Here is a 26,996-nt window from a genome sequence, read left to right on the forward strand (position 1 = left end):
GTCTGATGATGGGTGCCACTTGGGTCCATAGGGACCAGGGCCACCAGGACTACGCCCAACAGTTTATGAGCTTCTAGAGCTCCATTAGACAGTGCTTGGGGTGGTCACCTAACACTGGGGACTGAATTTAGAGCCCAGCTCCAGTCCCTAAAGCTATCTGCCCAACCCCATTTATAATATTTTTTAAGAAAACTATATGCTAAATATTTTAACCAATGTATTTCATTCCCCAGTTATTACTGGAACTATCAGTTCACTGCATTTTGGAAACAACACATCTAAAAACGATGCCTTAAGATGGAGTCCATGATGATACACCCAGTTAAAAAGGCTAGAAATTGGAACAGAGCAGAGATTTTCAGAGCAGAGATTTTTCTTCCCTTATTTTCCATCATTAAGTTATTGAACTTCTAAAAAACTAACTCTTTCATTTTAGAATTATATTAGATTTATAGAAAAGTTTCAAAGTTATTATGCAGAGTTCCTATACACCCAACATTTGATGCCTTTTAAAATGATTATGCTCACTGAATTATAACTCTTTTACCTTTGAGCAGCCTAAAAAGATCTTCTAAATTTAGACCGATGGTAATATTTGCTTTAAAATGGAAGTAGTCTACAAACAGGAACTACATTTAGGCCTATTGGGTGGTGAAGAGGAATACCTGTAGGGAGCTGGTAAAGCATGGTGGAGATAGAAAGAAAACTCTTGTGGATGAAAATATGCTACAGTGGGATTTGAGAACCCCAAATTCCAGTCACAAGTTTGAGATCAACTTTGTTTGCATCATTTAGCTTTCCTTTCAATTAGTTTACCTAATACAAGAACAAGGGCACTGAAATAGACATGCTTTATAATCTTTATATTTTTATTAATTTTTATTTTTAATTTTTATTAGTGAAACACAATGAGGTACAGTTGTAGACTTACAAATTTTTGTGCTTCCGTTTCAGTTATACAATGATCAAGTATCCATCTTTAAATCCCAGATTCTGTTGATACTCTCTTCCTGTCCAGGCTATGACATTCACTGACACATGAGAGACCCAGGCAGAATGTGAAAAATGGCAATCAGTATTCACAGCCACAATAGTTTTGTAGGTGGAGGTCACCACGTGTTTATTAAAGCACAGCTAAGACTTATGCATAGTATCTAAAAAGCTGCTTCTGAAAATTAAAGCCACAGTACAATTTCAATCATATAAAAAAATAGTCAGAGGTGACTCCTTCTTTGTTCTGCCCATGAAATACTGTTATCTGCAGAGTGCTTATACTATAGCTTGTGCTGTGCAAGATATGACAGAGGTAGCAAACACACATTAAAGAATTCCAGCCTTAAAGAACTGTAAGCCTCAAGTATCAAATAAGTCAGGGCAATATCATAGTCTGCATTGCAAGAAGACACCATGACCAAAATTTTATGAAGAACTGATATGCGTATTAAAATATATTGGAAGTTATAGAGAATTTTATGTTCCTATATTTTAGTAAGTATAATGCCAATCAAAACTAGGGTCAGGGGCTAGAGTGATAGTACAGCAGGTAGGGAATTTGCCTTGCATGTGGCCAACCCAGGTTCGATTCCCAACATCCCATATGGGCCCCAAGTACTTCAGGAGTAATTCCTGAGTGCAGAGCCAGGAGTAATCCTTGTGCATTGCCAGGTGTGACCCCAAAATAAAAAATAGGGGGCAGAGGAATAGTATAGCAAGTAGGGTTGACCCAGGTTTGATCCCCAGCATCATATATACCAATCCTTGCTAGGAGTGATTCCTTAGCGCAGAGCTAGGAATAAGCCTGAACACAGTCAGGTGTGAGAGCAAACCCAAAATAAAAAAAATTGAAACAAATAATTTAAATTCAAATTCTACCTATACAATATATCTGGAACGAAGTTATTCATACCATTTCATTTAAAACACCATTCTGTACTCTTATTCTTCTATTCTCCTATTTTTAATGATTAAGCATATATAAATATTGATTACAGAAGCATAAAACTGTTTAAAATTATACTATATTATATATTTTTGGAGCCTAAAGCAAAAGGAAGATACTGTATTTTCATGCAAATGGAATTTTTTTTAAGATCAAAGAAAGGAGCTGCAGCAACAGTACAGTGCGTCAGGTGTTTACCTTGCATGTAACTGACTCAGATTCAATCCCTGGCATCACATATGGTCCCTGAAGCAATGCCAGGAGTAATTCCTGAGTACAGTAAAGAAATAGGCCCTGAACATCAGTGGGTGTGACCCAAGAGCCAAAAAAAAATTATGACAGACATATTAGCATCATAGAGATGTAATTTTATTTTAGTTTGTAGGCACATCCAGTTTCTTTGGGACTTCCAAGCACTTAGGGTTTCCACATGCAAAACATGCATAGAGGGTTTGAGCCACCTCCTGAGGCCTGAATGACATTTTAAGTTATGAAACAACTAAAAGAAACGGAAAATTCCCAAGAAAGGCTAATTTGAGATAATAATTGCTAAATCCTTCCTAAGTAATTAAGATTTTAGTATCAAGTGTAAGTTATTGTCCATACCAGATTTACTGACAAAAAGAAAGTCCAACTGAAAAAACTGAGGTTTAAGAAGAGAAGAGTTTGTCAGGGAAACTAGAGTTTTCATGGGAACTATATGTGATCTGTCCAAATACCATGGTATAGTGCTGTATACCTGAAACCTGTATGTTATAAACCAGTATTATTTCCATTGATTATTTAAGGAAATGGTCTTATTAACCAAGTCACACAGTATATTTAATTATGATACAATGAGGAAGATAGCTCAAGAAGTAGAGCATCTACATAGCATAATATAGAGGCCCTCCCGTTTATCATCGATTTGCTCGAGCGGGCCCAGTAACGTCTCCATTGGAGACTTTGTTGTTACTGTGCCTGGCATATCGAATACTCTCGGTAGCTTGCCGGGCTCTCCGAGAGGGGCGGAGGAATCGAACTCGGGTCGGCCATGTTGGCTGCGTGCAAGGCAGACGCCCTACCCGCTGTGCTACCGCTCCAGCCCTACATAGCATAATAAAGACCCTTAATTCAATCTCTGGCACCAACTGAACTCCACCCTGCTCATCACTACTGAATTTAGCTTTGTGGAATGGTACTCAACTGTTGTGACTGTTTCAATGCCAGAATAGCTATCAAATACACTGGAATTTTCCCAGGAGGCTCTCTGAATCAATGTTTAGTGTTAATGTTTATTCTGGATGCTCACTAGTATCACCTCTGAAATCAATGGTGACTGGTCAGGCTGTAGGCAGCAAGAAATCACAATGCTCTCTAATTGAAAGATGAACGGGAATATCCCTTTTCCTGATAAAATGCAAAACTTTACAAGATTAGAGTTTCAGAAAGAAACTCTGCCATCATTAAGCATCATATGCCAAAAAGTTCTGCCTGACCAATGCCAGAGATGAAGATTCAGGAAAAGTGTGGGTAGTACAAACACTGTTTGTCTTATCATTATGTAACCCGCAGGTCTACTCCTTAAATGAATTTAAAAGCCATAATTTCATTAAAAAGACATAAAAAGCATGTAATTAAAAGGTCTTCATGGAAACACACCTAGAAAAGGAATATCACATTATATTCCACACATTTCAAAAAAAATTCCAGTAAAACTTGACAGTCACTACCAAAATGGCAGCTCAGCTGTTTGATAGTCTAATTTCCATCTGGTACCATTAGTGGTTTTAAATAGGTGAATGAAATTATAGCCAAGAACATAGATTTAGGCTGGTAGTCTCTTGAGGGTGGATGGAGGTAAAAGGAGGAATCAAGTAAAAAAAAAAAAAGTTTTCATCTTCCATCCTAGCTCTCAAGAAGGCTTTTGTTCAGAATGCCAAGGTTCAATCTGAGTTCTATCATTCACCGGTGTGAAAAAGGAAAACCAATGACAACAAGCTAGTATACATGCCATGTACTGATTGTAAAAACTTTCATTTCACAATAGTCTTTTCATAAAGAGGAATATGATATTTGCCCCCAGACATGATTACTGCTCTGCAGAAGTAAATCTGGCAGCACACTGTAAAGTGTGAAAACAGAAACTGGAAGACTGAGCTGCTTCTACCAAGTCTTAGCATCATTCAGTCTTGGAATTTCTAAACTCTTAAAGAAACAGAACCATTTTAACATTCTTTCTAAGGTAGAATTGTGCAAGGGAAGCTTGCTGGGCCCATAAAGATGTTCAGTTTTGAAGACAACCATTACAGTAGTTATTCCATGAGGATGCCTAAGCTCAGTTATCATACATAATTATTTTAAATGAATACAGTAAACATAATTGCTTAAGTAATAGTATGTTATTTGACTGAGGGCATGTTATACATTTTTTTAAAAAACTTGCAAGTCTCTCTTCTTATTAAGACATACCTATTGCTTTGAAATCGATCCCTGACATAGTAAATGGAAATTCTATGAAAGTTGTAAAGTTCTTTCCTAATGTGTTCTATTTCAATCATCAATTATCTTGCATATATTCCAATTGCTCCATTTCAAAAGCTAAACATGTCTTGTACATATTATAGCATTGTGGCCTGTCACACACATAGGCAAATATTGTTTTAAAGAATCCATGTTGAAATATAAATAGAAATAAAACATATGCTGACAGTAGTAAATATTCCTGGACTAATACAAGTTGTAGCAAATAAACTCTAAAAAATTGACTGAAGTTTTTTATATTAGAAAGAAAATTTATCTAGTTTTAGCAAATGTCAAATCAGCGGCTATTGCTTTTAAGATTAATAAAAGATATAATGGCTTCTAGATCGCCTCTAAATAGAGATTTCCATGAATGGAGAAGTGATTTACCAACAGTCACCACAATGAGATTTCTTTAAAGGTTACAATCATCAGTTATTTAGCTGAAACACTGCTGAGAATGCCTGGTCATTTCTTGAATAATGCATAATGTTCATTGTAGATTTGATCTGTATTATAACAATACAGATATTTCTAAAATAATGGGAAAAACTACCTGTTCCCTTCCAATTGCTCACCATATCATTTCCATGAAGTAATTGACTCAGGACAGATTACACAGTGTCACCTGAGTGTCCTTTATGGAAGCATAACTTGTGATAATCTGTATACAATGGGCATCACAAAACAAACTCATCAACCTCTGTAGATTTTTAAGAGAAGACATTATGGACACAGGACACAGTAAAAGACCTTTCTGAAGCAATAAATTAAAATGATTAAATTTCTACATAGTGTGTGGGATAAATTTAAATTTAAGCTCTGAAATTTAATTATTAGCATGAACAACTAAATCACATTTAAAAAATGTTGCCTCCATCGTGTTAAGTACTGCTCATATAAATTTCCATATGCCTTTAGGTTTATTCAAGAGACTGCTCTGAGAAGCACAAAGTATAATGTCTAGCGTTTTATTGTTGGATTATGAACTGCACTTCACATGATGCTGCAGGCTATTTATATAAGCTTGTTTATCCATATGAACTTCTTCAAGGGCACAACATAGCAGACCTTAATAAATTAAAATGAATTTCTTTTGATGTTGTTTCATAAATGTTTGATCAGAATGAGTAGCAGGTTTACATTACAGAACAAGAGTACAGCAATAAAATATATACATACTGTAGAGCAGTACTAGCTTACCAAAGGTGCTCACTGTATCCGAGCAACTTTTGAGCACCAGAGTGAAAAGTCACTACAAAATTACTCTGGCTCACATCTTCAGTTCTATTGCTGGATGGCTAATAGTGAGACTAATAGTGATTGTAAAGGTATATAAGAACCAATTTTAATGCTCTTCCATAAACTGGATAAATAAATAAAATAAATAAAGGCCCTCCCGTTGATCGTCGATTTGCTCGAGCAGGCCCAGTAACGTCTCCATTGGAGACTTTGTTGTTACTGTGTCTGGCATATCGAATACTCTCGGTAGCTTGCAGGGCTCTCTGAGAGGGGCGGAGGAATCGAACTCGGGTCGGCCATGTTGGCCGCTTGTAAGGCGAACGCCCTACCGCTATGCTATCACTCCAGCCAAACTGGATAAAGTTTTTTAAATGATAAAAAAAACTGTTATTTCCTTCAGTGCCCCTAAAGAACCTTTGTGTCAGCCCTATTTTCCATGTTGCTATACAGAATGCAACATCTATGAAAGCAGAGACAAAAATGTAGTCTCTTTGTAAATTTGTCATTATTGTAGTTAAGCAGAGTTCAGCAGATTAAAGGCCAAGGAGTGAAAATAAATTAATAGTCACAATCCAAAGCTGAGCACATTCTCATCTGGAATGGTTGGTGAGGCTATGTACATAAAATGTCAACATTAGAAAATGACAGGATGGAAGAGAAAAGAGATCAGACATGAAGGTAAAACTATAGATTCTAACTGCAAACCTGCTAATATCTATAAGTAAACCCTCTTGACATCATTTCTATTAGCTAAAAAAAACAAGAACACAGTCTGCCAAATCACTGATTCTGTGTTTTCAAAAGACTGTGATTCTAAGAGGAAGTAGGGAGATCATAACACAGGAGAATGGGCAGACCATGAACCATTAGATTGTTCAACTCTGGCATCCACTACTCCAAGAAAGCTTATAAATGGAAAACCCTTAGGGAAAAAAACTTAAAATGGAAGAAAACTAAAATATAAACACTTTTCTTCAATGTATTTAAATCTTAATAATAATTTGCATATTGTGCAGTTTAACCCAGAGTGTCACAATCAGGAAGTATATAAACCCCTCTGAACTCCCAAGATATTCCAAGGGAGCATGGATGGAAAGTATACATCAGGGGCAACAGCATGGGACTAAGGGACCACAAGAAAGAAACAAGGTCACAATAAAAAAAACCTACAGTAATAAAAAGGTTCTGAAACACTGATTTATTCTATTGTACCCAAGTCGATTCTGCTTTACTTTTTTAATTTTTTTTCTTATTGGTGGAATTGGGCCATATCTGGCAGAGTCAGGAGTAAACTCTGAGCAATGCCAGAGTAACTCTGCACTCAGGGTCACATCTTGCAATGTTCTGGGGAACCTATGCAGTACTCAGGATCAACCAAGAGTATCTCTCTGGCCTCTGTTTTAGTTATTCTTTTATCTTGCATGACTTAAGAGTAGCATGATTATTTCAGAATACTATTTCACAAACGTACTATTTCACAAACATGTTTGATAATCTAGAGACCAGAGTGACATTAAAGCAGGAAGGCACTTCCTTTGCATGCTGCCAACCAAGATTCAATCCCCAGAGGGTTTTAAAAAATGTACCATAGTTTACACTATGCTCCTTTCTGCAAACATTCTACATTTGAGATCTACCTCTGCTATGTTTTTCTCCATACACTCTCGATCAGGAGTCTCTAAACTATGGTACCGCTGCATGGTTTAGTATTTTGTCGTTTGGCACTACAACAGCAGAGCTGGTGGCAACCCCCGATATCAGAACCAAAAATTATTTTCTATGTGGCCCAATATGGAAAATGTTTGTCAACCTCTGCATTGGAGATAACAGTATGTCACAATGTAAATTCTAATTTTCATTCTCTCATAAGTATAAGAAGCAGCATGCTTGAGCAACAATGCTAAAACTATGAAGAATGAACACATGCAGTATCAAACTTACTTAGAACGAGATTAAAAATAACTATAGTTTTCACTTTCCACTTTTACTTAAATGACATAAGAGGCTGGAAACCCTCTTACCCCCCCCCCCGTCCCACTTTTACTCTTTGCTTCAACTGCCAAGATTGCAGATACTTTTCCAGTGTAGTTGACAAGTAAACATAAAGAACCCAAACCCACCCCACATCCCGACAAACCCTGCGATCTCCTAAAGGGGCCTGCCTGCAATTCCACCAAATGTCCAATTTTATTTAATGTTGAAAAGGGTTCTAGATAAAATGGTAAAAGCACAAGAAACTAGCATACCACGTCATTCCTAAGCCTTGGAATTTTTTAAAAAATAAAATCACTGGCCAACACCACAAAGTCATAAATAACCAAATGCATGCAGTTCACATACAAATGCTGCATAAATTATTAAGAATGTAAGAACTATGTAAGAATGTAAGAAACATACAATAAAATATTTATCAGAGCAAAGAAGTCTTAAAATTGTAAAGTAATAAAATTTAATTGTAACCACATTTAAATCTGAAAGACAAATATGTTTATATTTATGAATTTTAGGCAATATGTTAATACTCTAAAAATATGAACTGTTTTTTTTAATTAATCAATGAGATCATTGCTCAGAATGATACTAGCTGGATTCTTCTCCTATCTTCTAATTGGTTATTAAAGACAGAAAATATTAACCACATCCTTTAACAAACATTTCAAACTTCACCCATGGAAAAGAATTTGTATGTAGCATAATGTAAATGAAACCCAAGATGCATTAAAATATGTCTCATTTTTGTGAAATCATATATAGACTGTCAGATTATTTAAGGTGAACAGACTTTGATAGGAAAATAGAAATAGAAGAGGTTTATTTCACCTTCACATGGTGTCTTTCTCATGCAGAGTTCAGATTTCCACATTTGTATCCCTTTAAAGGATTTGATATGCAGGAAAAGAAGAAAGGATGATGGTAAACATTTAATTTTAAAGAAACTTACAGACCACCATATTCCAGAATGAACTGTGGCAGAAAACTTACCTTTTACTGATGTGTTAGGTGGAGGGCCTTCCATTCGCAAGTTCCACGGAGGGTCCCCTTGGTTAGCAAAGTCTCTCATTTTCAGATAACTAATTGTAAGTCGAATGATGGATGCCTTGTCAAGCTGGCTAGTGATGGCTGCAGGAAGAGGCAACAATTTGGCCAATTCATAGAACTCAAAATTTTCCTTTCCCCGACGAGAGCGTGCAGCATCTCGGGATTTCTCTTTTCTCAGTGCTTGCAAGCTGAAATCAAAGGAGTAAAAGGTACTCTTTTAGAATGTAGAATTCTGTCAACAGTCAGAAACCACTCCCATCTATAGTTCTTTATTTCCTCCCAGTTCAACTCAGCAAATTCTTCTTCATAGTAAAATTGGGCTCAGCCAATGTTAACAAAAACCATAAATACTTTCTCTGGACTTATATACCATAAACTCCCAAGCACAATGAGTAAAAATTGTGTGTTTATTAGGACATTTTCCTTCCAAGCGCCCATGCATGGGTATTGGTTCTTAACATAAGATTTACAGGTGATGCTCAATGCTCTCAACTATAAGCAATTTAGAAGAACAGACTTGTACCCACATATCTATCCTCAAATGATTATACTACTTTAACTTTTATCATTATGAGATCTTAGACCATCAAAAGCACACATTCTAAAGTATTTATTTCAACTGTGATACTGGTGAATAGAGTAAACACAAATAAAATTTATAGAACCAACAAATTAACTTTATGTGTTTTCAGTCCTCAATAAAGACTGTGACCTTCAGCCAGATCAATAAAGCATCACACCAATAATGAAGATTTCAATAAAATTTTATAAATGTGGAGATAATTTATTGATAAAAGAATAATTTAATCCCTTATTAATGGGTATTCATTAATTGTTGGAAAGATTCTTTAAGATAGTAAAGGAAAATGAGTTTATTGCTAGAATTCTACCTTTAAGATAATTCAAATTTAATGTTGAAATATAAAGCCTATGTGGGTGATTAAAATTTATAAACATTATAGACATATTACTTCACAGAAGTGGCAACAGGTGGAACTCAGAATTTTCTTTTAACTATTCATGTGTACTTCTATTTGAAGTTTTATTACACTGCTGAGGGCAGAATCTGGCTTGGCAGAAGCTGTGGGTAAGGATCTGACAGGAGAATCCCACCTATTCTGAAAAGCTTCTTTTGTGTAAAACAAGAAATATCTTAAAAATCTGTCTGGGATGATACCTAAATTGGACAATATTTATAGTATCAAGATGCTATTAAGATGATAACTTCATTTTATTGAATTCTCAAGGCATTTTAAATCTTAGGATCTAGATTCCTATTTCAAAATAACAAGAAAGAAGCAAAAAGCCAGATTAGAAGAATCTATCAAAATAAATTCAGTGGTATGGCCCCTCTAACTTTATAGCATGCCTGCTTCTATTCATACCTGGTATTAGTCACTGCAGGCAGGCGAAGTAACTTACTGAATATTTACTTATGTAGTGCCAAAGGCCCTAGTTAACTGTTTTCCAGGCTAATACCATATCGAATTTCATGCTCACACTATTAATAAAACATTTTACTTTGGTGGCCAAAGAGTACATAGTACATGACTTAAGGAATTTTTCTTGCCTGTAACAGACCCAAGCTTGATTCCCACCACTGCATATGGTCTCCTGAGCACTTCTTGGTATAGTCCAAACCCAACCTCCCCAATTTTTTGCTTTGACTAACTAATGTATTTATCAGAACTAGATAAATTAATGCTGTCATCTCAGAGCCACAGCAGTCTTTATGACAAGCCTTTGTCTTTAAGTCTCAGATACTATAATCGTAAGAAACATCAATTGACAAAAAAAAGATATGCTATGCCACTTCTTGCAAACTATCTTGGCTGTCCTCTACACAATTCTATAAATGTTTGACTTTGGTGGAAAACTGATAATTTGCCAGCTATATAAAGTTAAAGATGCCTTAAAATCTGGCAAAGTATATACAGAAACCAAGTCAACTTTTTACAGTCAAGCAATTCATATGCCTGCTTCCATATAATAAAGGCATTCAGCTCTCTAAGAATATTTCTTTTGTCATGTTCTCTTTACCATTTTTACCATAGTTCAAGTTCAATGCTTTCATCTTTTTAATTTTTAATAAAATACTATTTTATACTATTTAATATCTGAACTTAAGTTTTTGTTTTTGCTTTTGTTTTTACAGTACGTGACTATAATTTTGCTCTATATTAAAGTTTTACAAACTTGATGGCTTTGTATTAGTGAAAGCCATTGAGTGAAGAGGCTTACTGGTAACTATAGGGACCTGGAGGACAAAAGCTCAGGCAAGAAAAGGGACTATATACACAGTGTCAGCTGGTTGCTGCTGCTTTGGAACATGCTGAATGCCACTATATATTTCTGGCATATTTCTAAAGAATAAAATCTACATTTTTACAGGACATTTCTCATTTTAATATGTGAGTCAATTAAAAATTTAAATATATAAGTCAAGCAAAATGTGTAATTTTTGGTAATAATGGGGTAGGTCTAAAAGGAAGTCAATTTTGATCATTGTTACAGATTGATGACATATGGAATTTTCCTTTATTTCATTTATTTTCCTGTCATATATACTCACAGATTATATTATAATCTAGTTAACATTAATTTTAATACTAAGAACTTCTCTATTCAGCTCAATTAAATTAGAGGGTTAGCAATATTCTAAAACTAACAGTAACCAATAATCTGAGAAAAAATAATCTATGGAGAAGCAAAAACCCAAATTAAAGGACCAACCTGTAGGCTAGGTAAACTTATATGAACTAAGGAGAGGAGAGATGGCTTTCTATAGCTTCTGAAAGTGAAGTCTCAACAGTAATGTCTTAAGATGCTGTGCCTAAACACAGCCCTCTGATGTCTGATACTTTGAAAATCAGACAGCTGTGTTTTGGTACTTTGTGTATCACTGTCCCAGCACCTCTTCCAGTATTTCTCTCCCCCACTATCCTATTTTTTAACTATCATATATTGTATTGCCCTACTAGAGCAATCTTCTTGGCCATAATCTTAATAACAAAGGGTTTCCATGACTCCCACATCACATCATTATGCAGATGCCATAGTTCAGAAGACTTTCAGAATGATAGCACTGTGTCTGTAATAAGTAGTAATTGGTTTTGAGGGCAACAGCAATAAAATACAGTCAAAGGATTATGAAGGTTGTAGAGCTGCTGACAGACTAGCTGAAGCTAAAGACCTTAAGACAATGACACATTTTGGATTAATCTTGAGCTTGCTTTTGTAAAGAAGAACCTAGTTATAAGAAATTCTCACACTGAATAATGGAGTATGTTAAAATCTAAAATAAACTTTGTATTTTTAAACTCTTCTAAATAAAAAATATAGATGCTTAGAATACTACAAAATAGATTGATTGCACATAAGTATAATGGTATATTGTTGATTCCTAACATACAAAATATGATTAAATGTCACAAAGCCATAATGTATTCCCTACACTCAAACTTTCCATTGCAGTAAAATCCATACACATAGACTAAATAGCCAAAAAACAGATAATCTTTATATTCCTTAGCAATCAAAATCTCAACTCTCTTTGATGTCTGTACCTTCATTTTCACCACAGTTAATAACTGGCAACATAAAGAACTAACCAAAAAGCACAAATTAATATACAATTGTGTGTACCTATGTTTGAGGTTAATCCATATTTTTATAAGGCTTCTATCAGCTTATAAGCTCCTACATTTGTCAGTGGTAAGGTAAAGGCCCTCCCGTTGTTCATCGATTTGCTCGAGCGGGCCCAGTAACGTCTCCTTTGGAGATTTTGTTGTTACTGTGTCTGGCATATCGAATACGTCACGGGGAGCATGCCAGGCTCTGCCATGCGGGCGAGATACTCTCGGTAGCTTGCCGGGCTCTCTGAGAGGGGCGGAGGAATCGGACTCGGGTTGGCCATGTTGGCTGCGTGCAAGGCAAACGCCCTACCGCTGTGCTATCGCTCCAGTCAGTGGTAGAACTATAATTAAATTGTTCTCAATTTAAATAATATTACTTAATTAAATTTATACTAATTTAAAATCATTTGTACAATTTTGCAAAGGTATATATTTAAGCCTAGATAAAAATCAGTCAAAATTTATTTTAATAAATATTTAGAGAACTCAATTGAATGTGAACTGACTTTTTCTCCTCCTCTGTATTAGAAGATTCTTTTGCTTAGTTGTACATTTAAAAGAAAAAGTTCTGGAGAAGAAGTTGAAAGATATGCATGACTATTTTCAAGTACATGATCCTAAGTTGAGTATCAATTACGTCATCTTAGACAATAAAGCAAATACAGTGAAATCAGACAAATCTCTTTCACCCATGAATGGCTCATATGATCGTTTCCATGGCAGAACATGGCAAACTCAAAATCAGTGACTCCTTGAATAGTCACACAATTAACAATTTCATAAACCCTAAATATGGTAGAATTCACTTCCGAGTTTACAACAGAGGAGAATTTCCTAAGTCTTCCTGACTTATTGAACGTCTCAAATTAGACAACCCATATGTAAACTTTTGGGGGTTAGGAGTATGGGTTCTATCACAGCATCATAAAGTTATTAGTTGGGTGTTCTGAACAGATTCCTCAACCAATTTACATCTCAATGATCTCATTTGGAAAATAAATATTATAATAGTTTCCACACTTAGTATTCTCCAGCAGAGATTATGTAAAGTGCTACATTCTTTCTATATTATTTATATAAATTTTACTATCAATGGGCTGGAGCAATAGCACAGTGGTAGGGAGTTTGCCTTGCACGCAGCTGGCCCAGCAAGCCGGATTCAATTCCTCCACCCCTCTCAGAGAGCCCGGCAAGCTACCGAGAGTATCTCGCCCTCACGGCAAAGCCTGACAGGCTACCCATGATGTATTCAATATGCCAAACACAGTAACAACAAGTATCATGATGGAGATTTTACTGGGCCCGCTCGAGCAAATCAATGAACAATGGGAGGACCGTGCTACCATGCTTACTATCAATAAGAATAAAATTATCTGATGGCATAAATCCTATTTTAATTCATAATGTTTCCTATAATAAGCCTATGTTAAGCCATAATGTATTCCCTAGTAGTACATCTAATTATCATTCACTATATGCACAAATCTGTATCATTTTAACTAAAACTTCTTTTTCTATCACCTTTAGTTTACTTCATTTCATCATTAATGAAATAATTATTTCATGCTATTAAAATGATATGTAATATATATGTATCTTAATATAATTTGAATAGCACTGTCCTCCGGTTGTTCATCGATTTCCTCAAGCGGGTCCAGTAACATCTCCATTGTGAGAGTTGTTATTACTGTTTTTGCCATATCGAATACACCATGGGAGGTTACTGGGCTCTGGTGTGTGGATGGGATCCTCTGGGTAGCTTGCTGGGCTCTCCAAGAGGGACAGAGGAATCGAACCCAGGTCAGCTGCATGCAAGGCAAATGCCCTACTCGCTGTGCTACTGCTCCAGCTAGTTGTATAGTCTACAATTTTAATTACCTGTACGCTTTATTGTACTTTCAAGATCCTTTCCACACTTTCTCCTCTCTATCATATCATTCTGGCCTTCATATCAGTATATTTAGTTTACTACAGAGTAAAAGGAGAAATGAAACAAAGGGAAATAAAATATAAGGCTTGCAACAATATCTTGCTTGCAACAATCCCAAACTGACAATATGCTGAACATCTTTCATGAACTCAAAGGTGATTAACACTTTCCCCATGGTCTTGCTGATACATAACTCAGCACTTTCCTTCACAGCAGAGGAGTCTAAGTTCTATTGGTGTATATATTCAAATTATATTAAGATACATATATTACATATCATTTTAATAGCATGAAATAACTATTTCATTACTGATTATAGGTTTATATCTAAATTACACTGGGAATTATTGATTATTTTCATTCAAATAAGTAGGAAAAATGATATTCAACTCTTTTTTTGGTGTTTTCTGGGGCCCATCTAGCTGTGCTCTGGACGTACTCCTTGTCTGTACTCATGGATCACTCCTGGCAGGCACAGGGGACCATACAGAGTGCCGGGAGCAAACCCAGGTTAACTGCATGCAAGGAAAGTATCTTAACCTCTGTACTAGCTCTCTTGACACTCGCAAGAAATTTTTAATAATATCTAAGAGTTAGGAGATAGCATTGTCATGTACACAGTTAATACCCGATTTGATCCTTGGCACCGTATATGGTTCCCAAAATTTTATTTTATTTTTTTAAATAAACTCCCAGAAGTATCAAAAAACTATTAGCAAAGGGTTATTTAGCAAGATAGTAAAAACACATATGCACTTTTAGCAAAATCTTTAAAGCAATTTCCAAATCATCACAAGCCTAGAAGTTCTTAATGTGGTACAAAGCCCCAAATCCAGGACCATGGAGAGCTCATGCAGCACAAATGGTTGCAGATGTGGCTGTGCAGAAGCACTTGCTGCTCCAAACTACACTGGAGCAAGGCCGAGTTATGACATTTTACTTGAGTCAGAAATGATCAAAAGCTAACAACCAAAACTGTCACTGTCACTGTCCTCCCGTTGTTCATCAATTTGCTCGAGCGGGCCCAGTAACGTCTCCATTGGAGACTTTGTTGTTAGTGTGTTTGGCATATCGAATACATCACAGGTAGCTTGCCAGGCTCTGCCATGCGGGCGAGATACTCCCGGTAGCTTGCCGGGCTCTCCGAGAGGGGTGGAGGAATCGAACTAGGGTCGGCCATGTTGGCTGCGTACAAGGCAAATGCCCTACCACTGTGCTATTGCTCCAGTCCAACAAACGAAACAGAAATTTAAAATTAAATATCAGTTATTGACATAAAATCTCTGAAGCTGCCATGATGCTGGATTGTTTCTTGGGACACTTGTCTATGGTGGATGAAAACAGATTACTTTGAACATCATTAAATTATAAGAGTAAGCTATCTTTTGTGGCTGATCAAATTTATAATCACAAAATTGATTACTTAGATTTTCTACTTCACAGAAATTGTTATAATGATTATGGAAATAATATTGCTTGAGATCTACAAAAGAGAATAAGAGCAGACATAATCATTACAGAGGAAAAACAGAAGTCAACTTGTTTAAGTGTTTCCGTATCTCCAATTACTTTCTCATGAGCAGATTTTGTCCATTTTCAGACATAATTTATCATTATATTTGAAGGGGTCAGAGAGAGAGTACAGGGCTTAAGTTTTTTGCCTTGCATATGGCCTAGCCTGGTTTGATGCTAACACCACATACGGTCCCCAAACACCCTCATGAGTGGCTCCTGAGCAGAGAGTCAGAAGTAAGCACTGCCAGGTGTGGAGAAAAACTCATTAAAACTATTGTAGTTATATTTGTGGAAATCACTTTTGCTACTGATATGAAATGAATGTGTCCTATTGTTGCATAACACTTTTTAAGCTTCAGTTTTAAAAGTTTTATGAAAACTTTTAGAATACAATTATCAATCTATATAAAATGTACTAAATTTTGGCAATTTATTTTCCAAGGAAAACAAAAGATAGAGCCATAACCACTTTATATTTTACCCTTTATAGTACTTCTTAAGAAGCCAGATAGGCTAGTTTTTATGAATTTTCCAACTTGTTTTGCTTAGGAAGGCCCAGCAATACAGACTTCTACTATTTATCAATTAATCTGGCATACAGCCTCAAAGGAAGGTCGACCTGTATTAAAAATTCAGCCATCAAAAATTCATCAAAGGCTTCAGCATTTTAACTCAAGAACCTTTGAAAACCTGCATACTTGTCAGATCTCTGGTCATAGTTAATGGTGAAATCTATAGTTACTCCAGTACCCACATCTGCCCTGGCATGAGCTGAATGAGGCAACTTCCCAGAAAAAAAAGTAAAGATCCTATAAGCACTGTTTGCCTTTATTCATGACTTTCAATAAAATATCCCATCATATACTGACACAACATAGTTCAAAGTCAATCAAATCAGCCTGCTGAAAAGAAAAAAAAAACTGGCAGAAGAATTTTCCCCACGACTGCAAACATCAGCCTGCTTCTAAGTTAGTGTAATTAGAAATGTATGCACAATGTTTACCTGGCCAGATCATGCAGAGCAGAGCTCACAAATAGAAGTCTTTTATGTTCTCGGAGAAAAGGCAATGATTTCAGAGCCCTCTCTTTAATGTGTGAATAAAACAGCAAAGTATATGCTGGAAGTTAAAACTGGAACCTTCTAGTTCAAGGTAAGAACTCTGCTGCTTAACTAATGCACTGCTCATAGCTGTCATCATTAATTTATGTTAGCCTCTGTAAACATCAAGAGTATAATAGGCCAATTTCACAACTAAATATAGATGCACATTTTGCCCTTATATAAATGGCAGATTGCTGCTGTAGATCATCGCTGCAGCAACACGTCAGTAAAGATGCACTGTTTGATGGTCTGATGCTCACACAATATATAAAACCAGTTGTAATGGTTGTTTGGAAGCAAAGTGTAACATAGCAGCAAAATTTCATTTGTTCCACAAACTCAGGATATATTAAGCTTGGCTGACAAAGACTGTTTGATGTGCTAAATCAGTTTGACCTTCATTCTTGCTTTATTTTTCTCATTGAACATATGAAATGACCATTATTTTTCCCATGTAAGAAAATGACATGAAATTGATCGCTTAGAAAAGTATTAAAGTATCTGCAAATATTATCATGTGATCAAGAATCAAAACCAAGATTCAAAGCTAAATTTTTTAACTAAAATATAAATTCTGTTCATTAATCTTAATGACCAATTTTTGACTTGTAGTAAAATAGATCAAAAGAGTAATTAAAGCCATTCAACTGAATGCCTTCCCTCGTTTTCAGAAAGTGTCTTGTGTATGTTTGAACTTAATAATTAAATTAATTGGTTTTAGCCAATGAACGTTTTTATTCTTAACACTTTATATAAAAGGATTTAATTCCAGAATGAGTCATTAGAATAGTAATAAAGAAAGCTGAGAGGTCTGCATAATCCTTTTCAACCAATGTTCACCTTGATTCAAATAACCCTTGAATGAACCACAGCAAGACCAAACTATTCATTGTATGCTTTGGTGTCTGCCAAAACCCTCATGAATCAAAGTGTTTTGTTCTTCATTTTCCCCCAGAACTTTCAGCTACACAACTGGCAGTTCCATAATAATGGAAAAACTGGCTTTATTAAGTAATTTCTCTCCACCAATAAATAGCACTCTACCTTGGAGCAACTTGTATATTTCACACCTTAAATTTCTATTTACCAAATCAGCTAATCACTTCACAATTGAACTGAGAACAAAAAAATTATCAATTAAAGTGGTTGAAACTCCTGCAAATTATCATTTAGGAATGAAGTAATTGCTTTCATCAGGGCAGAAAAGCCCGCCAGAACAGAAATGTCACTTTAGATTAGTGTTCTCACTCCTGAAGCTATGGATGACACAGCTGATATAAGACTAAATGCCAAGACCAATCAATTGCTTTTGTGGCTCTGCTCTGAGCTGCTGTAAAAGGGGCCATTTTCTAGGATCTACTCTTCATTATAGTAAATGCTATCTCCTTGGTAACATAATTCCATTTCTCATAAATTCTGTCTGAGAGCATTGTCCTAACAATGGATGTTTGTGGAAAAGAATGCTGTTGGTTTAATGCACAGAATTAAGTGTGAATGGCTGTCAAACTGCTATAGTTTACTAGTTCTTAAACATAAATTGAAGTCTTATACATTAAAAAGAATTCTTGGAAGAAATGAATGTCCAAGACAAGGCTAAGATATCGTATTTGAAGGTTCTGCGCCACTGGTTTAGAATTTGGATCATTCTAGTATTTATCTGTCCTCTACATTAAATCAATCTGCTCACACTAGAGGTAAGTGAATACTTCACTTATTTTCACAGCAATGTAGTTTGCAAATGTGAAACTTCACAAGCAAATATGGACTCATTAGGCAACTGCATGTGATTTGTGAATACCCACAACTATTTTAAAAGAAGGGGGGTGGGGAATTATCTTCGAGCTGAGTCCTTCCTGGAAAGCTTCCAGATCTTAATTTGTATTGTTCATCCCCCTGAAGTTACAAAAATCTTGGTTGCAGGCTCCAATTAAAAGGAAATTGAAGAAGCTAATATAGTGAGAAAGCAGCAATTCCCTGTACTGCTCTCTTTAGGTCTGAAGTTTAGAAAGAGATTCAGGATCACGGGTCCTGGCCCTACATGAGATAAAGGCTTTCTCATCCTGGTGAGCACACATGTGCAACTTGTATTAACAGTAACAGGAGTCGTGAGCACACATTGAGAGAAAAGTCTACTGCTAAATATTTGAAAGGGTCAGAGCATCTCTGCTGAAAAGCAAAATAAGAGCTGGTGAGTACGCTGTGCCGGCAGGATACTGGAATGGCCTCACTGTGCAAAGGTACACTGCTGGAATACTACCCCCCCCACACACACACACAAGGAAACATAGTGTTGACCTTAAAAAACAAAAATAAAAAACTTCAGGAAAGTAGCATTGCTTCTACCTTTAAGATTACTCATTGCCACCAAAGAACAGCAGGAACATGTTAACATAGTCATAACAAAAACTAACATTTTTCAAATGTTTATGATATGCAAAGATCTAATGTTTTGAATGTCATCCCATTTATGATTGCCTACACCAGCAATGAGGGAGGAGGAATAACAGCAAATTTGTGGGGTCAGATCATTCCTGCGGGTACATCTGACATATGAGGAGGTTCCTTTCAGCCCTTATTTTGAGGGAGTTACTAGAGAGGTTTTGGATTTCTCCTCTAACATCCTATACCCCACACTCGAAGTTTTCTTGACTGGGGAGGAATCCCTAGATTCTGAGCTTTACATGATTGAAACCAAGATAGGTCTGGTGAGTTGGGAGAGTAGGTCACCTGGGAAGTATTATAACACCGGTATTAGGAAGAATCAAAGCACAAATCGGGAAAGGAACCTGCCTAGAACCACTGATGTTGGGGCTGAATTTGGCCTCTGGCAAGAAGACTCAAGAATTTCCTTCTAGCCTCAGCTCTGCACTACCTCAGCAGGAAACAAACTCTGGTGACCCACCCTCCTTTTGATTTCTGTTATATGTTATATCTCTGGATTAAGTCACTGGTAAACAATTTTAATTTATGATAACTCATGTGCATCTTATACTTGCTATGAAAACATTAATGCCTTAATAAAAAGTCTACTAAAACCCCCATTTTTCTTGAGATTAAACATATTTCAACCTGGACTAGACAGATCTGCTGTTAATTTCAGTAAGTTTCCAACTAAATTGCTTTGAAATTCAAATTCAAATGACCTTTTCTAGAGGGAAATTTCCATTTTTTCTTTTAATTTTCTTAAAGTGTAATTTCAAACACTTTTGAAAGCACAACTAAACTGGGAGAAAGCTTTTGTAAACTTTTCAGTTTGATAGCAGAAACTTGCAAAAGAGAAAGGTTGCTTTGACAAGTTTAAAGATCTTTAAGTACGAAAAATAAAAGTTAGGGTGACATGCACACTGAAAACATAGCTCATGATTTTGCTTGACATCAATGAACACGCCATTATCCTATAACTGCCAGTTTTCTTTGTGAGACAGAGATAATTATGAATATGGTCACCTCCCCCTTCTTTAGACACAGTAACTAAGAATACAGGTCCATTAATCTTATGGGAATATATAGTTTATTCCCAACCTATCCAACATTTTATTCCACTTTTCAATAAAAGTCCAAAAATCAGAGAATATGGTTGCCAGGGGTACGTACTGTTACAATTTTTAGAGAACACACTGGCAAATGCATAAAGGTTTATAAATTTGTTTTCTTTTGCCAAGCTGACAATGAATGTGAAAAGAATATTCACTGTCTTTTTGAAAATTTTTTGAAATCGTGGAACAATTAAGATATCAAACAAAGGGCCAGAAAGATAGTACAGTGAGTAAGGTACCTGCTTGCATTACACACAGCTGACCTAGGTTTAATTCTTGGAACCACATATGGTACCCCAAAACTTGTGAGGGGTGACCCCTGAGCACAGAGTTAGGAATAAGCCCTTCAAATCACTGGACATGAAATAAAAAAAAAGAAAAAAGATATGAAATAAACTACTGGAAAAATTTCAACAGCTTAAAAATTGCATGCTGAAAATAGACTATAGACCGAACATTATTGCCACTCAATGCCTCTTTTGCATACCACGGCACCCAAAAGAAGAGAGAACAAAAGGGAATGCCCTGGTACAGAGGCAGGGTGGAACTGGGGGGATGGGAGGTGGGAGGGATACTGGGATCAGTAGGATCAGTGGTGGTGGAGAATGGGCACTGCTGGAGGGATGGGTACTCGGTCATTGTATAACTGAAACTCAAGCACAAAAATTTGTAAGTCTACAACTGTACCTCATGGTTTTTCACTAATAAAATTTTTTAAAAAAAACAAAGTATTGAGCAATAAAAGCCAGTTTATAAAGCAGCATAGTGAGATAAAGTTATAATCTAGATAATATAAATATATAAAATATAACTAAATTACAATGAATTCTCCAAAACCAAAATAAATGACATTGAATTTTTGATATAATATAAATTACATGGGAAGAGTGCATTTTATGACATTTTCTCAATATCATGTAATTTCCTCTATAAAAATTACATTTTAACAGATAACATAAAATCAAAGGGCTCATAGTGATGTTACATTGGATAAGGCACTTAGCTTACATGCAGCTGAAATGAGTTCAATCCCTGGAATTCCACAGGTCCCCAGATCCCCACCAGGAGTAATCCTTGAGCATAGAGAACAGATTCCTGAGCACTGCTGGCTGTGACCCCTTAAAACTTTTACTAATTTTCTGTTGAACTACCCTGATGTTCCATAGTATTTTATTTTAATTAATGGTCTAGCAGATAATGTTATAGAAGAATACTACTGCCACTCATTTTGAAAATAGACCTGAAATCACTGTATCACTGTCATCCCATTGTTCATTGATTTGCTTGAGTGGGCGCCAACAACGTCTCCATTAGGTCCAGCCCTGAGACTTTAGCAGCCTGTTCTTAAACGTCCTTCCCAACGGTGCCATATTGGAGGATCTTTCAGAGTCAGGGGAATGAGACCAGTTACTGGTAAACCAGGAATGTTTGGGAAAAATTCTTGACTTGATCAGATCTCTAAGAGAGACACAAAGGGACAGCTAGGTAAGGGTTGCATCCCTTCTCAAATTATTCCACAAGAGTTTCATGTGAACATGAGACTGTGATCACCAAAGCCGTCAGTGTCCTTTGTGGACACTTTCTCTAAGCCCAGCACAGTGCTCTCCTCCATTTTCAATATACTTGCAACTTGCCTGGGGATGAGTGGCAGATATATCATTAAGTCCCTTAGTGATTGACTTGACTTTTTTCATGTTTCACTAAACCCTTGACAACTTGATGTCAACTATAGAATCTCATCCAGAAAAAAAAAACAGGAATACATAGACACATGAAATATTGCATAGTCTGTAACTGCTGGAGAACGATGATTCAGTCTAGAAGCTGTAAGAACTTATATCTTGAGATTTATGAAAAATTTGATAGCACGGACCAAACTATAATTAGGATCATACACTGTTTTTCAATCAGTGGTTTACTCATTATTTCTTAAAGATTCTGGCCTTGATGGTAGGGTAGTACCATAGCATCAGACTGTTTGAAGCTGACAAGATGCTTACACCTGCCAGCACTTACCATATAAAGTTCAATTTGAGAAGACATGATAGCTCAGAGAGTGTAGGAGAACACTGGTTTGTCCCTCCTGCCTAGACTCAGGTAGTTTAGGTTTATTTGGTTGCTCCCGTCACAGTGCTCCCATTCCTCTGTGTTTATTTGTAAACTTCTTTCTATGTGCTCTGTTGACTTGTAAATATTGTTTTTTCTTCTCCTTAAGTCCTTTCAGAGGTCTTATTAGTTTATTCAGAGCAATGTCCTTTTTGTATGGGCATAGGAAGACAGTAGTAAATGCTATGTTTTTGTAATGTGGGAGTCATTTGATATTTCCCTCCTGGGCATCTGTTCTCTCAACCTAAGCCTCAGCTTCCCTTACTTCCTAGCACCCCTAAAGGCAAGGTCCCAAGGAGGGACTGGTTGAACCTAGGGCAAATGGTGAGCTATATGCTACCCTGGCATTGGGAAGGGCCTGGCCAAAGTGCCTAATGCTTAACTATGTTAAGAACTTGGTCATGGACAAATGCTGTCATGATCCAAAAAGTAATAACTAGATTCGGACCCTGCTATTGTTAGGAAAGATTAATCTGGCCTGAGCTCTGTAGTCTGAGTTTGTGGCAAGATGTTCCCAGAAGAGCTGCCCTACAAGCCTCAATGTATCTTACTGTGTCCATACAAAAATAACTAGTATCAAAATGTTGATTGAGTTATTGGACTGAGGAAAGGAGAAAAATACCTTAAGAGGTATTTTGCCCTTGGACAGTCAGGAAGTGCTTTGGAATACCCCTGGGTGGTGTTTCCCTTGAGTCTGATGGGCAGTCAGGAAGGGCTTTCTTATGTTGATTTGGCTAGGAGACTGGGTGTAATATGGGCTCAGAGGGCTAGAGCTGGAGAGATGAGAGAGAGCTCAGGCTGCCAGATGGACTGCAGAGTGATGAGCAGGAAAGACAGGAGGAGACAGTGAGGGGCAGTGTGAGACTAGAATGGGGAGCTCAGAGAGACTGGAGTAGGCGCTTGGAGAGAATGGAATAAACGGCAACTGATCAATCAACTAGCTTGGCCCTCATTTCCTCCTAAATATGCCCTATGACCTGGGCTGCCCCAGCTGGGGGAGAGGCCCAGGAGCTCTCCCAAAGCTGGGCAGTGAGGGGGAGAGCAGTCAGGGCTCCCCAGGAGACTTCATAGTAGAGGATTTTATTAAGCAAGAAAATAAAATAAACAGGGTTGGAGTGATAGCACAGCAGGTAGGATATTTGCCTTGCACTTCCACCCAGGGTTTGATTCCCAGCATCCCTTATAGTCCTCCGAGTAATGCAGAAGTAATTCCTGAGTGCAGAGCCAGGAGTAACCCCTGTGCATCACCGGGTGTTGCCCAAAAAGAAAGAAAAGAAACACCTTCTAATTTTTAAATTTTTTTAATGAATCACCATGTTTAATGAATTAAACACTTACAAATTTGTTCATGACTGAGCTTCAGTCCAACACCCGTACGTTTACCAGTGTATATTTTCCACCATCAATGTTTCCAGTTTCCATCCCGTCCATAATCTGTCTCTATGGCAGACACTCTTCTAATTTTATCTTTGTTCCCCTTTTTAGTGACATCTTATTATCTCATTCTTACTTTGAACAACCTGGCAGGCCACTGAGTGTAAACTGCCCACACCACAGAGTCTGGCAAACTCCCCGTGGCGTATCCAATATGCCAAATACCAGTAACAATGATGGGTCTCATTCTCCTAACCCTGAAAGAGCCTTGAATATGGCACTTTTTAAAATCTCAGGGCTCGGACGAAGAAGACGTTACTGGGGCCTGCTTGAGGCAATTGACGAACAACAGGATGATTGTGATTGTGATTGTGATCATGATCCCCTTTTTCCCCTTTAGGTACCGTGATTTGCAGTACTGTTATTGAAAGGTTATCATGTATATCACTTCCCCTCCTTTCAGCACTCATTTCTTGTCCAGTGATCATTTTCAAGTATCATTGTCATTGTGATCCCTTCTCTGTCCTAAACGCACTACCCTACTTTCCACCAACACTCCACCACTCACCCATCTCCAGCCCTACACTGTAGCAAGTTTCCTACCATTACATCCATCATGCTGGTCCTCATTTGTATTGTCTCTGTGTCTTATTTTCATATTATTTTTTTATGTATGTCACTCTTCAGGTGGAGAGATAGCACAGCGGGTAGGGTGTTTGCCTTGCACAAGGCCGACCCAGGTTCAATTTCTCCGTCCCTCTTGGAGAACCTGGAAAGCTACCGAGAGTATACTGTCCGCACAGCAGAGACTGGCAAGCTCCCCATGACATATTCGATTTGCCAAAAACAGTAACAAAAAGGCTCACAATGGAGACATTACTGGTGCCCACTCAAGCAAATAGATGAACAATGGGAGTACAGTTCTGCAACGCTATGTCCCTCTTCATCTAACTCATTTCACTTAGCATGATACTCTCCTTTTCCACCCATATATAAGCAAAAATAAAATTTTATGATTTCATTTTTCCTAACAGCTGCAAGGGCTGGAGCGATAGCACAGCGGGTAGGGCGTTTGCCTTGCACGCAGCCAACATGGCCGACCCGAGTTCGATTCCTCCGCCCCTCTTGGAGAGCCCGGCAAGCTACCGAGAGTATTCAATATGCCAGACACAGTAACAACAAAGTCTCCAATGGAGACGTTACTGGGCCCGCTCGAGCAAATCGATGATCAACGGGAGGGCCTTTACCTTTACCTTTACCTTAACAGCCGCAAAGTATTCCATTGTGTAGATGTACCACATTGCATTGTGTAGCTGTACCACAGTTTCTTTATCCACTTATCTGTTCTCAGGTACTTGGGTTGTTTCCAGATTCTGGCTATTAAGAATAGTGTTGAAACAAACACAGGACTGTAGAAGTCTTTTGAGTATTGTTTTTTGGAGCCTCTAGTTTATATTCTCTGGAGCAGTATTGCTGGGTTCTTAGAAGTTCAATTTCTAGTTTTTTGAGGAATGTTAATATTGTTTTCCAAAAGTAGTAGTCAGCATTCCCATTAGCAGTGAATAATAGTCCCTTTCTCCTTCATCCATGCCAGTGCTTGTTGTTTTTGTTCTTTTTGATGTATGCCAGTTGATGTGGCATGAGATAATATCTCATTGTTGCTTTGATTTGCATCTCCCTGATGATTAGTAAAATACAGCATTTTATCCAGGTGAATTTTGGCTATTTGTATTTCTCCTTTAAGGAAGTTTTCTTCATGACTTTTCCCCATTTATTGAAGGGATTGAAATTTTTTTTTGTAAAGATCTAAAAGTGCCTTATATATCTTGGATATTAACCCCTTATCAGAGGAGTGTTGGAAAAATAATTTTTCCTGCTGTTTGGGATGTCCTTGGACCCTGATAATCATTTTTTTGAGGTACAGAAGCTTCTAGGTTTAAGGTAGTACCATTTGTTAACTTGTTCCCACTTGCTTGGTCAGTGGTGTTTCATCCTTCAAGATGCCCTTAGCTTCAATGTCATGGAGAGTTCTGTCTCTGTTTTACCCTATGCACCTTATGAATTGAGGTTTTTCATCAAAGTCTTAATCCATTTTGATTGAACTTTTGTGTAAGGTATTAGAACGAAGTCCAGGTTCTTTTTCAAAAAAAAAAAATGTAGCTGACCAGTTTTCCTAGCACCATTTATTGAATAGGCTTTCGTCCACATCTTATGTTTTGTTCCTGTATCAAAGAGAACTGATCTTATGCCTGAGGGTCTGTCTTCAGATATTTGACTCTATTCACTGATCTGAGGTCTGTTTTTATTCTAATGTCATGCTGTTTTAATTACTACTGCTTTGTAGAATAGTTTGAAATTGAAGAAAGTGATGCTTTCCAACATTTTTCCCCAAGGACTGCTTTATCTATTCAGGGGTGGGAGGAATAATTGTTTGATATGAATTTTAAGAGTGTTTAATCATTTCTTTGAAAAATGACCTCACAGTGACTGCACTGAATCTGTAAAATGCCTTGGGGATTATTGACATTTAAATGATATAATTCCTCCTGATCCATGAGCAGGGGATGTGTTTCCATTTCCTATGTCCCATTTTATTTTTTTCAAGTAGTGTTTTATAGTTTTCGTTGTGTAGGCCTTTTCACCTCTTTAGTTATAGCTTATTCTGAAGCACTTGATTTTCTGAGGCACAACTCTGAACAGGATTTTTTAAACTATCTTTTTTCTCTTTCTTATTTGTATATAGGAAAGCCATGAACTTTTGCATATCAATTTTGTAGCCAGCCACTTTATTATACAACTCTATTGTTTCTAGGAACTTTATTTCATAGAATATTTAGGATTTTCTAAATATATAATCCACAAATAGTGAGAACTTGACTTCTTTTTCCTATCTGGACACTCTTAATGTCTTTGATATCCATTTCTCACCTAATTCCTATACAAGTACATCCAAGACTATATTTAATAGAAATGGTAAGAGTGGGCAAACTTGCTTTGTGCCTAATCATAAAGGGAAGGTTTTTAGTTATTCCCAATTCAGTATAATATTTGCAGTGGGCTTGTGGTAAATGACTTT

The 26,996-nt window shown here is 36.9% G+C and overlaps 1 protein-coding gene across 9 annotated transcripts in view; it reads right to left on the bottom strand.

The window, feature by feature from the left end:
* Nucleotides 1-26,996, bottom strand: part of NPAS3 (neuronal PAS domain protein 3) — a 1,011,636-nt gene that overhangs the window by 687,022 nt on the left and 297,618 nt on the right. For 5 of the 9 annotated variants that reach the window (XM_056133997.1, XM_056133998.1, XM_056133996.1 and 2 more), the window contains 2 exons: nt 8,666-8,910; nt 8,504-8,554 (listed from right to left, as the gene is read on the bottom strand). In XM_056133997.1, coding sequence (XP_055989972.1) covers nt 8,504-8,554; nt 8,666-8,910 — 296 coding nt within the window. The remainder of the gene's footprint in view (nt 1-8,503; nt 8,555-8,665; nt 8,911-26,996) is intronic. The other 4 variants (XM_056134001.1, XM_056133999.1, XM_056134003.1 and 1 more) reach the window with 1 other exon arrangement.

Source organism: Sorex fumeus, unplaced genomic scaffold (genome assembly GCF_029834395.1).
Source record: "Sorex fumeus unplaced genomic scaffold, SorFum_2.1 ptg000098l, whole genome shotgun sequence".
Classification (NCBI taxonomy): Eukaryota; Metazoa; Chordata; class Mammalia; order Eulipotyphla; family Soricidae; genus Sorex; species Sorex fumeus.